Source organism: Scyliorhinus canicula, chromosome 19 (assembly GCF_902713615.1).
Source record: "Scyliorhinus canicula chromosome 19, sScyCan1.1, whole genome shotgun sequence".
Lineage (NCBI taxonomy): Eukaryota > Metazoa > Chordata > Chondrichthyes > Carcharhiniformes > Scyliorhinidae > Scyliorhinus > Scyliorhinus canicula.
Window position 1 is genome coordinate 12,958,702 of NC_052164.1, and position 16,734 is coordinate 12,975,435.

The window sequence follows — 16,734 nt, forward strand, 5'->3', positions numbered from 1 at the left end:
TACTAAAATCAAAATGTGCCATTCTGCACAGCCTTCGTTCACTCGCTGCTCAAATCAAGACTCACCAAATCGTCTCCTCATCATTCTTTTCCAGGCTATCAACACTGTGAAATTATTCACTTTCTTCAGACCTCCTTCCTGATAGTCTGGCATGAGCTCACTCAACCATTGCTATTTGACTTGCCTTGTACTCTATTTTTTAAGCTGGGTAGTGTCGCACACTCGGGGCTCAGGTCCATCATCCAGATTCCGCAATCTAAAAACTAAACTCACTTGGCTATTGAGACTGGCTAAATTCTTCTGGAGGTGCAGAGAGAAAATCTTGGCAAAAGTATAACCCAAAACAAAACGCAACTTACTTTATCTCCAAGAGGATATTTCTTAAGCTTCAGTAATGCTTGTGGAATCTGCAAAGATTAGACACAAGTATGCTGCCATCACTTTCAAACAAATTCATAGGAAATCTGCGACATTCCAAACAAATAATGCCTTCCAATCAAAAACATGATTGAAATCACTTCCATGGTCTTGAATGAAACAATGTATAAATTGACTTGATTATTTCACCGTTCTTACAACAAGTAAGTTTGTCTGTTAGACGGCAGAAGCATTCGAACAGGTGGCTTTGGAAAGGGATTCTGGAAGAGCTGTTAAAGCCAGACGCTAGAGACATTTAAGAGTAAGATACTTTCATTGGAAAACATAATGATATTCTGGAAAGGTGTGATGAAATGGGCCAAAGGGATAATCAATAGAGCTGTGTATGATCTTGGCTGAATTATCAAGACTACCACAAAACTGTCAGTTTGTATCAATTTGGTTGTTTCAGTCTCTATTTGTTACGCAAATCAAATCAAAGAGTCACTGCCACAGAATCATTCTGGTTCGGACAGAGGACATTCAGCCATCATGATCATGCAAGCTCTAAGCACGGTGGCACTGTAGTTAGCACGGCTGCCTAGGACCTCAATTCTGACCTCAGGTGACTCTCCGTGCGGAGTCTGCACATTCTCCCGTGTCTTCGTGGGTTTCCTCCGGGTGCTCCGGTTTCTTCCCACAGTCTAAAGATGTGCAGGTTAGGTGGATTGGCCATGCTAAATGAAAGAATCTCTTTCCCAAGTGTCTAAAGGTTAGGTGGAGTTACAGGAATAGGGGGGGGAAGTGGGCCTAGGTACGGTGCAGACTTGATGGAACGAATGGCCTCCTTCTGCACTGTAGGGATACTATGAGATGCAGAGCATTCCAATTCCTTTCTCCAGTTGCCCAAGCAGGTAAGCCATTGCATGATGCTTTGAAGGCTCGCTTGGCAGACAAGATAACTCATTCCAGTAAAAGAGTGAACAGTTCAATTCATCAGAAAATAACACTGCATTTCCTCCAATATGCTCATGTGCTCCCATAACTCCAAAAAAGTGTACATTTACAAGTGACAAAAGTTTAGACTAACGATGTACTAACAAACATATGAAATAAGTGTTGCCTGAGGGAGATATTAGGAAATTGGGTCCAGAATGAGATCCCAATGTAGCAGACAATTTAGGGGTTAAACAGACTGAGGGAACAAATACCTGCTCGCAGAGTCAGAGGGATACGCCCCCACCTGGTCATGTTACATTGTCCCAGTCAAACCTAAACTAGTTGGTGGGAATACACCGGATGCTCCAGAACTAATGTTCTTCGGAACACTCCTGTCTGACCAGCTATTAGCCCATTACAGAGTTCGATGGCTCTTTGTCCGTCTATGGGAGGTTAGTTGCATATCAACAACATAGCTTTTGTAGAAACGGCAGTGGGCAATCAAACAGCGAAAGATAACGCTGATGGGTTCAAGACTGGAAACCCCAGCAGAGAACCTTTGCTTGAGGGTCTTGGCGGAGCTTAAGAGAGTGAGAGAGAAAGAATGCTGTTCTGAACAGTTACAGAGCATTTGGCTTTGGAAATCGACCGAGAGAGGTCATGAAAATTGCCATTGAAGCAAGCTTTTGAAAAGGGTTCTGAACTAATGTCCCTTACAGGAGGAAAATTGCTCCCTAAATGCAAATATTGCCTTTGTCTGCCAGGGTAAGTGGCATGAGAGCTGCATGTTCTGTAAAGTGATGTTTAATGGGAACTAGTGTGCACAGGTTAAGAAACTACAGATAATGTTATTGTTAGGGTTGAAGTTTAAAAGTTTAAATATTCTTTTCTTTTGTTTTAGTAAAGTTTGTTTATAAAATAACCGAGCCCTATTGCTTATATTATCACTCCTGGAAAGAATCGATTTTCCCACACCATTTTAAAACTTAAAAGAATTATGGCACGGAGTGCACAGGGCCCATTTGATCAATCCAGGATGAGCAGACTATTTGCAGGTGTGGATGAGTGCGAACATTGTGGTTGGGGCCCAGCTAACCATAAACACATGTTCTGGTCGTGTCCTAAGCTCTCGGGGTTTTGGGTCTCCTTCTTTGCACCATGTCGGCGATCCTACAAATTGAACTGAAGCCTTGTCCCCTTGGTGCCATAATGGGTGCAGCGGACCTGCCGGAGCTCCAGACTGGAGGGGGTTGGGGGGCTGGGCCTGATGTTCTGGCCTTCACCTCGCTGATTGCTGCAAGGTGAGTTCTGATAGGTTGAAGGTCAGCTTCTCCACCCAGTGCTTTGGTATGGCTGAGGGATCTTTTGGAGTTTTTGTACCTCAAGAAAGTTAAGTACACTGTGAGGGGAGCAATTGAAGGGTTGGTTTGGGGTGGGGGGGGGGGGGGGGGCGGTTCTGGTGTGGATTCTGTTTGGTTTTCTCGAGGGAGGGGTCTGTTATTATTTTTCTTATGTATAAAATTTTAAAAACTGAATAAAAATATTTTTTATGGCTCTGGTTCAGTTTCTTAGCTACAGTTGGGAGCTTATCAGGCATCAGTAAAATAGGCCATTTGGCCACAGCCTGCTTCACCACTCAGTACGATCATGACTTATCACTGACTTCAACTCTATATTTCTACACTATTACTATATCCTTAAAGCCTAAATATTCACGTATACAACATACATCCTAATTTATACATCTGAATAGGCATAATCCAAATGGGAAATATATCATAGTCACATACCTCAAATCGACAAACAGCTAAATATTCTAGCATGCTAGTGCATGGTAAATCTATATATTCATGGAAGTGATATTGGCTGCAACTTGTAAAAGCACAAATATGTTGCCCAGATATCTGTGTATTCTGATATTTTGTACTTAAAAATTTTTTTTTTTTTTTTTTTTTTTAAAAGAGTACCCAATTATTTTTTTTTCAATTAAGGGGCAATTTAGCATGGCCAATCGACCTACCCTGCACATCTTTGGGTTATAGGGGTGAAACCCACGCAGACATGATCTTTTGTACTATTAAGCAGGCCTGTTCAGATATTTTTTGGTCAAAAAAGATGCCAAAACTTCCAGTTTTGAACTGGGTATTAATATACTGTACTTGTAAATGCCAAACTGAACTGTTTAACAAGATTCCACTTCTAGCTAGTGTGAAGCAGCACGCTATAGCTTGTATACATCCTGTTTCTCTGTAACACAATGCCACATAATTGCAGCAGCATGCAATATCCTCTAAATCTGGCATAGTCCTCTTTTCGAAAAACTAATATAAATTAACTGAGTCATGAAAGGTTACACATTTACCTTGAGGAACGTGAATGCCGTCCACTTTAACTCTTCCGTTCCTTCTGGGGATTCAATAAGACCCACAAAACAGGCCTTCCAGATTTCCAGTAAAAAGAGAGGTGAGGGAATTCGCTAAGAAAGAGGAAAGGTAATGCTCCATAAGAGTATGTCTGTTGAGGATAAAACTTTGTCGGATCAAAATCACTGTATTGGAAGCACAGTCTGATTCTCGAACATCTAATGTCTCAACACAGAAGATACTGCTGTGACATCTGCACATTGCCTAATCCTAATGCACAAATGTATCAATCTACAGCAAGAGTACTAATAGGTATACAAGACTAAACAAGCTACAGAGCACTATGTTTGTAGTCCTGCTGGGATCATGTGTCTCTCTTATAATTACATTTAGTTTGCTCGCATTGAGGGAGCGTGTATCTGTGGCACCAACTGTTGGAATTTAAACGGCCATGACCGGTTCCTTTTCTGTAGTGGCAGAATGATAGGCTCATTAGACAAGAAGTTAATGTTAATAATGCAGCAGGGGCTTACACACTTGTGCCAAGCTCCTATAGAATGTGGACCGCAGCCGAAGCCGCCACCTTCTCAAGGGCATTTAGAATGGGCAACAAGCATGCTGGGCTAGCCAGTGATGCCCTTGTCCTGTTAAAGAATTAAAAACAGCTCCCAAAAAATCAATCCAGAATAATAACAATGTTGACTGGTTGCGTTCATATTTGTTTTTATAAATCTTCCATTATCCAATTACTCACAGACTTCATATGTTATTCCAGCATTATGGCCTCTCGACTATTTTGTCCTTTGATGATCAAGTGTCTCAAAAAATCACTTTGGATACCACCCCCATTCAAAATCTGTACACAGTCTGTTTGAATCATTGATCAAACTGCTTTCCTTTTCCTAAACATCCTGTTCTTATGTGGGCATCAAAATCAGGATGCGGGGGAAATATTTAATACCCTTGGGAATGATGCTGCAGCTACAATATAACTCCTTAGCAGTTCATGACATATAGCTTTATTTATAAATCATCCAATGTTTGACCCCATATTACGGCGGAACAATTTTGGACGCTATGTAATTATAAGAGACAATTACAGCGTGACAATAGGTCAGTGCCAATACCCGCTATTTTGATAGGATAATAATTTTAAAATTCGGCGGGATTCCAGCTACCTGCATCCTTTTCACCATGATTAGCTGTTCCACGAGTGACTGGGTGTCAGATGTGAGGTTCAGAGTACCTTCCAGCATGATTAGAGCATGAACAGTGGGGAATTCCATCTTAGTGTTCTGCTCGGACTGAGCTGTTATGACCGGAATACTGGAAACAAATAACACAGCTTAATATACATCTTTGTGACTTTTAGACAGAATCAAAATATTCAAAAATAAATTGTTCCTATTCAGTATAAAGCTGACTTAAATAGTTCTATATGAGTTTTGAACGAGTCAAAAAACTTTTCTGCATTTCTCCATTGAGTTCAATGTTTAAAAAAAATCTAAATGGCGTGAAGTCAAAATTGAGACCATTCTCCCTGTGTCTGCGTGGGTCTCAACCCCACAACCCAAAGATGTGCAGGGTAGGTGGATTGGCCACGCTAAATTGCCCCTTCATTGGAAAAAGATAATTGGGTATTCTAAATTTATAATTTAAAAAATGAAGGCCATAATCTGCAGAATTGTCAAAACCAGTTAGCCATATCTCAATGACAAAAATAAATCTGAAAAAAGTGAGAATATGCAAGAGCTTCAACTGCATGGAGATTGTTTCAAACAATGGTATTATATTGAATCAACATATTATGGCAGAACAGGTGCAACAATATCGCTTTAGGCTTTATTCCACGTAAGCAGAGCTTATTTAGGTAGATACAAACAGAAATGTCGCAGTCCCGAGACATGTGGGTCTGAAATATTTCAAATAGTTTTCAACCAATAATCCATTCAAAAGTTATTTCTTTAAAACACATCAACTGTAATTTTTAAATTTTGGAGTGAAAAAATAAGCACGCATCAAGAATTTTGATAAAATTATGCCGCTTATGTGCTTGTTGATTTATAACTAGAACTGCAAATAGTGCTCAGTTTATGTCGTAGGGAATATCAGCAGAAACTACTTTATGAAAGGCTCAGTAAAAGGGTATTAGATTTCACTTATATTACACAAAGGTGAAGAATGACTTGCATTTATATAGTGTTTTTCAAGATATCCCAAAACACTCCAATGGTGGGGGGAGGGGGGGTGGGCGGGGGGTCAGTACTGGTTGGACGGGGGAATTCCCATTAGTGGTCTGGGGGGGGGGGGGGGGTGGGGGAATGTCAGATGTGGGTGGGTTGGAAATCCCATGGAGATTGTGGTTAATTGGGCTGGGGGGGGGGGGGGGGGGGGGGGGGCGCTGGTCCTATGTGTTGGCCACTCTGGGCCTTTACAATAGTCACCCAGAAGTTAGGTGAGGTTTTAATTCTTCTAACACTTTCTGAGTAACTAATGGTTTAACCATGTCGCAACCATCTAAAGTTTGTCATTTAATTCACAGTTGCGGACGGTTCCTATTTCAGTGATTTTTGCTACTTCTCTTTATCCGAAAGGTGGCACATCCGACAATGCAGCGCTCCCTCCGTATCGCACTGGAATGTTTTCAAAGTCTCTGGAGTGGGGTTTGAACACTCCATTCACCACAGGTGGCAAATATTATGGTCTGCTGCACTTGATCGAATGGCCAATCATCTTTCTGTGTTTCACTCCTGTGGTGCTTGAGATCATGATCCCAGTGTCCAAAATCCCCAGTCCATATTCCCTCTTCAATCATGACAAGTACAAGTAAACTTGCAATTTTGGCTTCAAATCCAAGTGAAGACAGGACAACTGGAAATTATACTGACAGGTCATAATAGGAGAAATAAGGGCTAGCCTTACCTCTTAACCAATCCAATGCATTCTTCTAGCCGCAGTCTGAGTTGTTGATTGCTTATCTTGCTGTGGTTTTCTGTGAGCTTAATGAGTGCCTGTTCCATATTAGTCCATGTAACTAAACAGGCAGAATACAAGAAAACTTTTCAGTTTTTGTCTGAGTTGGACCTCTTAAAACTAACTTTACACCAATCACAATTCCTAGTCACTGAAAGTCACTTAGCCTGTACATCTCTATAAGATCGCGTTACAGATTATTTGTATGATGGATGAGATAAGGTGTACGAGCAAAAATAGCATTAAACAGAGAACCTTGTACAGAACATTGGTTAGACTGCATCTGGTGTAGTGTGCGCACTTTTGGTCCCCTTGCCTTAGGAAGAATATTATTGCCACAGAGGGAGTGCAATGAAGGTTTACCAGACTTGTTCCCAGGCTGGCAGGATTGTCCTTTGTAGAATGATTGGGGAAAACTGGGCCTGTATTCATAGGGTTTCCAAGAATGAGAGGTGATCTCATTGAAACCTGCAAAATACTTAAAGGGATAGACAGGCCAGATGCAGGCAAAATGTTCCTCCTGGTTGGGGAGTCTAGGACCAGGAGATACAATTTCAAAATAAAGCCGGAGCCACTTAGAACCAAAATGAGGAGAAATGTTTTTACTTAAGAGGGTTGTGAATCTTTGGAGTTCTGTACCCCAAGAGGGCTGTGTAAGCTCAGACTATGCTTAAAGCAGAGATTGACAGATTTCTAAATATCAATGACAAAAAGGGATATGGGGATAGTGCTGTAAAAAGGCATTACAGTGGATGATCAGCCATGATCGTATTGAATGGCCTACTCCTGTTCCTTTATTCCCAAAAAGACAACTGGTCCCTCATGTAACAAATCTTTAAACTGCAGGAGATGAATTATAATAATCGAATTATTGTCACAAGTAGGCTTATATTAACACTGCATTGAAGTTACTGTGAAAAGCCCCTAGTTGTCACACTCTGGTGCCTGTTCGGGTACACTGAGGGAGAATTCAGAATGTCCAATTTAGCTGATATCACGTCTTTTGGGACTTGTGGGAGGAAACCGGAGCACCCGGAGGAAACCCACGCAGACACAGGGAGAACGTGCAGACTCCGCACAGACAGTAACCCAAGCCGGAAATTGAACCTGGGTCCCTGGTGCTGTGAACAGTGCTAACCACTGTGCTGCCCTTCAGAGGATGGTGATGGAGGTACAATTACAGTGGTACTAGTCACAAGCCAGGAAATACTTTACTAGCTCCGTGAAAGGCAGAAAGTAAATCAGCCACCTCACTAATTGACACTGGAGTGGAATTTTCCAGCTAAGGTACGGTTCTATGGATGCCAATATACTCTAGCTATTTGCCCTCAGCCATTCATTGCACCCGGGACCTGGACAGTGAATGCCTGCAGACTCTTCAATCAGAGAGGGAATCACAGCGAAATCAAATCCTATTCTCAGCAGCATACAATGTTTTCAAACAAGTATCATTGGACAGTGGTCAGAGGGGAAACAAAGAACGACTTTCACCAGTCTACCCAAGGCCATTGAAGCTGACAGCAGTACCCCAGCTGGTGCTACTGCTGTGTCCTTCTAATTAAACAGCCGAAGAGGCATTGAAGCTTGTTGCCCTCTGGGCTGTAAAGCTCACTATTACACTGCTTGTTCCATTACCCATTAAAGCTATCACGTGAACAGTCCTTTTTTTTTTGTCAAAGTGAAGTAAAACAGATAACTTATCTGTGTCAGCAATTGAGCCTGGCACGTGTACCTTGTTCTTCCAACCGTGCAATGTGAAGAAGGGCCCTATTCTTCCTCCTGTTCACAGTCTTCTCAATCTGATTAATACAAAGTTGGAGCTGTTCTTCTCCAGGGGCTGCGTCTGACCCCTCCTTCAGCCTTTCAGTACAATAAGCAGCACACCTCAGCAACCATGCTAGCGTGCTGAGCAACGATCGGCAAAGACTTATGCATTCCTCTGCTTTCCCGTGGCAGCTGGAGGGTTAGACGGCAATATTAGGTTCTGACATATCTATGCTGAAGACTCTGAAAAATAATCCAATTATGTCGGAGATGTGGGAATGTAAATTTCCAAGTCTGTCCAAATTGTTAGACCTGGTTATTTAGAAACTAAAAATGTGAAAACTGCAAATACTAGAAATTTGAAACAGAGTGAAACACTAGAAATACAGGGTAGATCGGTCAGTGTCTACGAAGAAAAAGGACAAGTTATGATATTTTTGGTACCTTCATTTCATCACTGTCTGCTCAAGGGTACACATCTAAAACACCACAGCCTGTCTTTTGGCTTCACAGATGTTGACTGAGCAATGCGTTTCCAGCATTTTCTGCTTTCAACTTACTGGGTTAATTGATTTCTGTGGCAAATTATATGAACCCTGGTCCAGGGAAAAGGCTATGCAAAGCAGCACACATTGCAATGATGATACAATCCCTAGCCCACTGTATTTAGCACTGCAAAATAGAATCCTGCCACACCAATAAAATAGTCTGAACGTCAGTTTCCTGGGGTGAAAGATGATCAAGCCACTCACTTGGATGAATTCAAAGTTAAAGCAAAAACACATAACGCTCTCGTACATCACTCAATTCAATCAAACCAAGTTTGCAACTATTGTGAAACTATTTAGTGACTTGCTTTAAAAAAAAAGCAGAAAATTGCAAAGCACATCGGAAGCATAAGTGGGCAGATTATGCCAAATACAGTTTAAAATAATGAAATGGTGATAATAACGATTCAGGAATGCCAGGGGGTAAGGCTGGACAATCAAATCATTATGCCAACCAGTACATGCAAAAAGCAATCAAAGGCTAACATGATGCAGGTTTTATCAGAAGAGTCATGAAATATAAAAGGACAATTACACCGGACTGGAAATGCCACATATGAAATATTGTAATCAACTTTGTGTGCCCCACTTTAGGAAATATGCATTGGTTTTGGAGATAGACAGGTGAATGGTTTTTTGGAACTATAAAATGACTTGGGTATAACAGGAGAAGGGATAGATTTGAGTTATATTTTCTGTGGATGAGGAGTTTTAGGATTATTTGATTGAGATATTTAAAATAATAAATTAGCTGTCAGGGTTAGAACAACTCTTTCCTATAGTTCGAGAAATTCAGAACAAGGGGGCAAATCATAGTAATGAATTGGTTAAATATGAATCCAAAAACAAATTCTTCTCACAAGGAATTGTTAGAATTTGTGGTGCAGTGCCCCAAAACGTTCTCAATGCAGCATCAATTATGATATTTAAAAGTGAGATAGACACCTACTCAGAAATAAAGATAACAATTATCTTTTTTGTCACAAGTAGGCTTACATTAACATTGCAATGAAGTTACTGTGAAAAGCCCCTAGTCGCTACACTGCGGCACCTGTTCGGGGAGAATTCAGAATTTCCAAATTACCTAACAGCATTTCTTTCGTGTCTTGTGGGAGGAAACCGGAAGCACCTGGAGGAAACCCACGCAGACACAAGCGGAACGTGCAGACTCCACACACAGTGACCAAAGCCAGGAATCAACCTGGGACTCTGGAGCTGTGAAGCAACAGTGCTAACCACTGTGCTACCCACTCCATATTAAGAGATATGGAGAAAGACTGGGAACTGGAATTTTAAAAGTTGAGCTACCGGGGCAAACTAAATGCAAAAAGCCAGAAAGAGTAAAGGATGGGCCAAAAGGTCCATTCCTGCTATTATATTATGATTCTACTAAAATACAATTCTCTCTAAAAATATTACAATGCTACCTGCACAGTGTGCTCCATATATACACCAGCCTGTGCGTGTAGCAGTTAAATCCAAGTTAAATCCAATTCACATTCCCTCCCGAGCTTGTGTCTGTGCCTCGAACTTAAGTGTTTGCTGTTATGTCATGCATGCTCTTAGGTTTCACGTTGTCTGTACCCTTTAGAATCGCGGATCAGATTTCCTCTGAGCCACCTTCCTCTAGCACAAACATCGTCAGGTTTCTTGATTTCTCCTCAAATCTTATCTGCTTAATCCCAGATGTCAGCTTAGTTGGCCCCCCTGCCTATCTTCACCAAAGCAGTACCTTTCACTTTGTGCTCAAAGGGTAGAGCAGTACTGGAGTTGGGGAGAAGAACAAATTAAGTGCATGAGCCACTACAGACCTGAGTCGATCACAGAACATGTCCATTAGTTCCAGCAGAGCTTTAAACACAGTTCTCTGGAGTAATCTTCGAACTGAAATACAATAAATGTTTCTTTGTTTTAAATATAGTAACCGTCAACATGTAACACACATGGCTCTTGGATTAAGTAGAACATTAGATATTTTGAAGGCACTTCACCATTTTACTTGCAAGCAGAGAAACAAACAAAATTATTTGAATAAAAGCAGTGCTGTTTGGTTTCAATTGTTCAAATTAATTTACACTTTTATGTCTGTCCATTGTAAGTTCAAATGGAGAATGAGAAAATAAGGAAAATAATTCTCTTTTCTTTCAAAATTAAGAATAGAAAATGTTGGTTCATTTGCAAAGGACCCTCTTAATTTTTCTTTGCTGTGTGCAAATTAGTTTGTTACACATGCAATGCGGTCGCACTTGCACATGTTAAAGGGAGGTCTGTTGTGCACAGCCTGTTTTTGGAACATAGGGCTCAGGAGCAGAAGGAAGCCATTTGGCCTTTCAAGCCTGCTCTGTCACACAATAAGATCGTGGCTGACCTGGTTGTTGTCTCAACTCGGCTTTCCCATAACTGCCAACTCCCTTGTCCACCCAAAAATCTATCTAACTCTGCTTTGAGCGTATTCAATAACCCAGTGTGTACTGCTTTCTCGGCAAGAGAATTCCACATACTAATGATCTTTTGAGAGGAAAAAATTCTCATCTCTACTTTAAAAGGGAGATGTTTTATTTTCAAGCTGCATCGCCTATCTGTAGTCTCCACCACAAGAGGAAACATCCTCCTGGTATATGACCTACCATGTCTCCTCAGGATTTTACATGTTTCAGTAAGATCACCTTTCATTCTTCTAACCTCCAGTGAGTATAGTCCCAACCTGTTCAACCCTTCTGAAGACAAGCCCTTAATTCCAGAAGTGAGTCAAGTGAACCTTCTCTGAACAACTTCTCATTCAATGATAATTATTTTCAAATAAGGAGACCAAAATGGGATACAGTACTCCAGATGTGGACTCAACATGACCTAATACAACTTCAGAAAAGCTTCACTACTTTTAGATCACATTCCCCTTGCAATACACACCAACATTCCATTGCTTTCCTAATCACTTGCTGCACTTGTGTAATTCATGTACCAGGACACCCAGATCCCTCTGCACCACAGAGTTCTGCAATCTTTCAATACTGCTTTTTTCTTCTTCCTTCCAAAGTGGACAAGTTCACATTTTCCACCTTATACCTCATCTGCCAAATCTTTGCCAACTCACTTAACCTATCTATAACGCTTTGTGGGCTCTTTTCGTTCTCTTGCCAACTTACTTTCTTACCTAGCCATGTCTGCAATTTAGCTACCATTTAGTCCCTTCATTCAAATCATTGACATAGACTGTAAATAGTTGGGGCCTCAGATGATTCCTGTGGCACATCACCAGGTACAGCTCGCCAAATCAAAAAAGACTCATTTATCTCTACTCTCTGCGTCTTCTTAGTTACCAATCCCCTATCTATGTTAATATGCTACCCCTACTCCATGTGCTCTTACCTCGTGTAGTAACCTTTGCATGGCACCTTATCAAATGTCTTTCGATAATCCAAGTGCACCATGTCGACATATTCTCTTTTACCACCATGTTTGTTATTTCCCCAAAAAGCACTAATAGATTAGTTGGACACAATTTCTCTTTCATAAAGCCATGTTGATTCTGCCCAATCACATTACGATTTTCCAAGTATCCTGCGAAAATCTCAATAATGCATTGTTAGCAATTTCCCCATGACAGATGTTAGGCTAACTGACCGAAAGTTCCTTGCTTCGGTCTCCCTTTTTTCTCGGATAAAGGCGTTCCATTAGCTATTTTTCAATCTGCTGGGCCACTTTGTAGCCACTTCATTTAAGACCCTAGGATGCAGGCCACCTGATCCTGGGAATTATCAGCCTTTAGGTCTAATAGTTTCCCCCAGCATCTTTTCCCTGGTAATGGTGATTGTTTTACGTTCCTCCCTCCCGGTCACATCTTGATTTTAAAGTATCTTTAGGACGTTTTCTAAATGTTTTACAGTATAGACAGACACAAAACACTTGGTCAACACCTCCACGTTTTCCATGATCAAATCTCCAGACTTACCACCTCGAGGATCAACATTGGCTTTAATTATTCTTTTCCATTCTAAATACTTATAGAAATCTTTCTATCTGTTTTTATATTGAGCTAGCTTTCTCCATGCTCTACTTTATTCCTTTTTTAAAGTCATTCTTTGCTAGTACTTAAATCTAACCAATCTTCTGACCTATCATTAATCTTTGCAAATTTGTACAGTGTTTCTTTCAAGTCTTAACATGAAATCCTAACTTCCTATTTAGCCACAGACGAAGCATCATTCTCAAACAGCCTTTTCACTGAAATAAATCTTTGCTAAGTTACTAAACATATCCTTAAAAGTCTGCTACTACATCTCTACTGTCCGACCTGTTAACCTATTTTCCCAGTTCACATTAGCTAACTTTGCCTTCATACCCTTGTAACCACCTTAATTCAGGTTTAAAACACGAGTCTTAGACCCTTACTTCTCTCCTTTAAACTGAACGTGAAATTCTATCCTGTGATGATCGCTGTCACAAGGCTCCTTGACCATGAGGTTATTGATTAATCCTGTCTCATTGCTCACTATCAGGTTCAGAATAGCCCGCTCCCTCATTGGCTCGAGGAAGAACTGCTCTGAGGCACTGTCCTGGGTACAGTCTATGAACTCATTTTCCAGGCTGCATTTGCCAATCTGATTCACCAAATCTACATGTAGATAAAAGTCACTCATTATTATTGCGGTACCTTTCTTACACAACCCATTTCTTTCTTTCTGTATACTCTGCCCTATAATGTGACTACTGTTAGGAAGCCTCTAAACTACTCCCACAAGTGACCTCTACCCTACCTATTTCTTATTTTTACCTAAACTGATTCTACATCATGTTCTTTCGAGTTAAGGTCATCGCTCTCTACTGTATTAATGACAACCTTAGTGAACAGAGGTAACCAACCATCTTTTCATAGCTTCCTATCTTTTTGAAATATCAGGTCACCCTGCAACCACTTCTGTGTAATGGCTATTAGATCACACATATTTATTTCTATCTCTGCTAACAATTCAACCCATTTTGTACGAATGCTGTTTGTAATCAGTTTTTAACCATTTTTGCAATCTCTTGCCTTATCTGTTGGTGCACTCTTAGGTTTGTCCTCTCTATCCCCTTCCTTTTTTTTTCCAATTAAGGGGCAATTTAGCCTGGCCAATCCATCTATCCTGCGCATCTTTTGGGTTGTGGGGCGAAACCCACGCAAACATGGGGAGAATGTGCAAACTCCACACGGAGAGTGACCCAGAGCCGGGATCGAACCTGGGACCTCGGCACTAACCACTGTGCCACCGTGCTGCCCTCTGTTCCTTCCTGCCGCACTCTGGTTGTCCTTACCCAAATCTATTTTGTCTCCAATAAATTACCTTTTTGTCTCCTTTTGATTTACCACATGTCATCTTACATAATCCCCTTCCCCTAATATTTAGTTTAAAGACCTCTTCACCACCAGTGAAGTACATTGAGAAATGCTACATGGCTTTTTAGGGAACATCGTTCATCGGTATCAGAGGAGACAGATGCATTTGTTGATGTAAAGCCTCAATCAGAAATGGAAACTGATGGATAAAATAGCCCCCATAATTGGAGTTAATAAAACCTAAGGGGGCACCGGGGTGGGGTGCGGGGAGAGGGGGTGGGGAGGGAGCTGAGGAGAATAACTTGCAATTGGCTAGAGTCAGGTTAAAAAAAAAGAAAGAACGAGGTGAAAACTGATAGATGATACACTGCATACATAAATCAACTTGGAAAGATAGAAGTGTGTTTTCATGCATAGATGCACATGTCTGCTTAAAGCTGTGAGCAATGAAGTGGAGTGAAAAATACAGGAAAATGAAAGGATCTCATAAGGTTTGAAATCCATATCAGAATCATAGGAATTTACAGCACAGAAGGAGACTATTTGGCCGATCACACCCACACCAGCCAACAAGGAACCATCCAGCCTAACTCCATTTTCCAACTGTTGCAGATCATGATACTTCAAATGTCCAATTAAAAAAAAAAATTATAATGATTTCCTTCTGTGCCAACTTTGCAACCCCATCACTCTGAGTGAAAACATTTCCCTTCTCGTCACCTTTAAACCTCCGACCTCTTACTCCAAAGTGCACGTCCCTGCTTATGGACACCTTAAAGCAAAGGGAATAAGGCTTTCCTATCTCCACTCTTATCTGGACATGTCATAATTCAATTCAATCTCCCCAAATCTCCTCTGTTGAAAGAAAACAATGCTAACATATCCAATTCTCCAGTCTAGGCAACATACTTGTAAATCTCCCTCCAGTGCAATCCCATCTCTACCAAAGTGCGATGACAGCACACCAACTGTGACCGACCTTATGTTTTACCCAGTTCAAACATAATCTCATTCTGTGCCTTAACTCAAAGGCAAATTTCCCATCTGCCATCTTGAGCACATCTATCTGTCCAGCCATCTTCAGGAAACTATGACCATGCACTTCAAGTCCCTCTAATTCTCCACGCTTCTCAGTATCCGACCAATTATTGTGCATTTCCCTGCCTTGTTACCTTCCCCAAATGCATTACCTCACACTTCACTGGGTTGATCTTTATTTGTCATTGTTCTGCCCACCTGACTCATCCATTTGATATCTCCTGAAATCTACAGCTTTCTTCTTCAGTATTAACTGCATGGCCAATTTGTTTTTTTTGCATCGCCTGCAAATTTTGTAATTTCTCAGGTTCAAATCATATAAGCCACAAAAGTACCGAATCCTGCAGAACCCCACTGGAAATACCTTTCCAGTCACAAAAACACCCATCAGCAGTACCTTGTGCTTCCTGCCTCTGATCCAATTTTGGATCCAAACTGCCGTTGTCTTGGATCCATATACTTCTGCGGCCAGGCTCTCTTGTGGGACCCTTTCAAAAGTTTTGCTAAAATCCATACAGGACTACATCAAATGCCACTTCTGCCATCGACTCTCCATGTTGCCGCCTCAAAACATGTAACCATGCTAGTCGGCACGATTTTCCTTTAACAAGTCTGTGCTGGTTGCCTTTGATTAATCCTGTTTTTCCCAAATGAAAATGATATGCCGGGCAGCACGGTGGCCTAGTGGTTAGCCACAGCTGCCTCACGGCGCTGAGGTCCCAGGTTCGATCCTGGCTCTGGGTCACTGTCCGTGTGGAGTTTGAACATTCTCCCCGTGTCTGCGTGGGTTTCACCCCCACAACCCAAAAATGTGCAGAGTAGGTGGATTGGCCATGCTAAATTGCAACTTAATTGGAAACAATAATTGGGTAATCTAAATTTAAAGAAAAAGAAAGAAAAAAAAAACAAAAATGAAAATGATATGCCTCCTTAATGATGTCAGGTGTGGTTGGACATTGTTCATGTAGCTGCACTCTTGGTCTTCACTGCAGTAATTAAAAATAGACCACATTCTGGCTGGATAGGCATCTCAGAACAAATGCTCCAAGAGTAGTTAACAATACTTCCAAACAGTGCTGCTGCCAAAATCCGATCAAGTGATATTTTATTTAATCAGCTAACATTCTGTCTTCATATCAGAGCGTGAGTGGGGAGAGAGATCGGGAGAAAGAAAGAAGGGGAATAGAGCAGAAAGAACAGCATTGCCTCTCATCGTGTACATCAGAGGGATTCTCTGAAATCAGGCACCAGATGTACCAGCAGATTTCTGCATTCTAAATCGCTCCACTCTTCAAATACAGACCTTTCCAATGGCAGTCATCACGCTTGCATAAGACACCATCTGCAAAAGCAAGTGGAAGAAAATGAGAGACTAAAGTAATAGCTTTTCTGAACACAATGAAGTTATGATATTTATCTTAATGGAACTAAAATG

At 41.1% G+C, this 16,734-nt stretch overlaps 1 protein-coding gene across 1 annotated transcript in view; it reads right to left on the reverse strand.

Moving 5' to 3' along the window:
* med24 (mediator complex subunit 24) overlaps positions 1 to 16,734 on the reverse strand; it is an 85,756-nt gene that overhangs the window by 61,635 nt on the left and 7,387 nt on the right. The window contains 8 exon segments of the mRNA XM_038779614.1: positions 360 to 407; positions 3,659 to 3,772; positions 4,838 to 4,985; positions 6,582 to 6,693; positions 8,365 to 8,588; positions 10,756 to 10,801; positions 10,804 to 10,828; positions 16,603 to 16,641. Of these exon segments, the coding sequence (XP_038635542.1) occupies positions 360 to 407; positions 3,659 to 3,772; positions 4,838 to 4,985; positions 6,582 to 6,693; positions 8,365 to 8,588; positions 10,756 to 10,801; positions 10,804 to 10,828; positions 16,603 to 16,641 (756 nt within the window).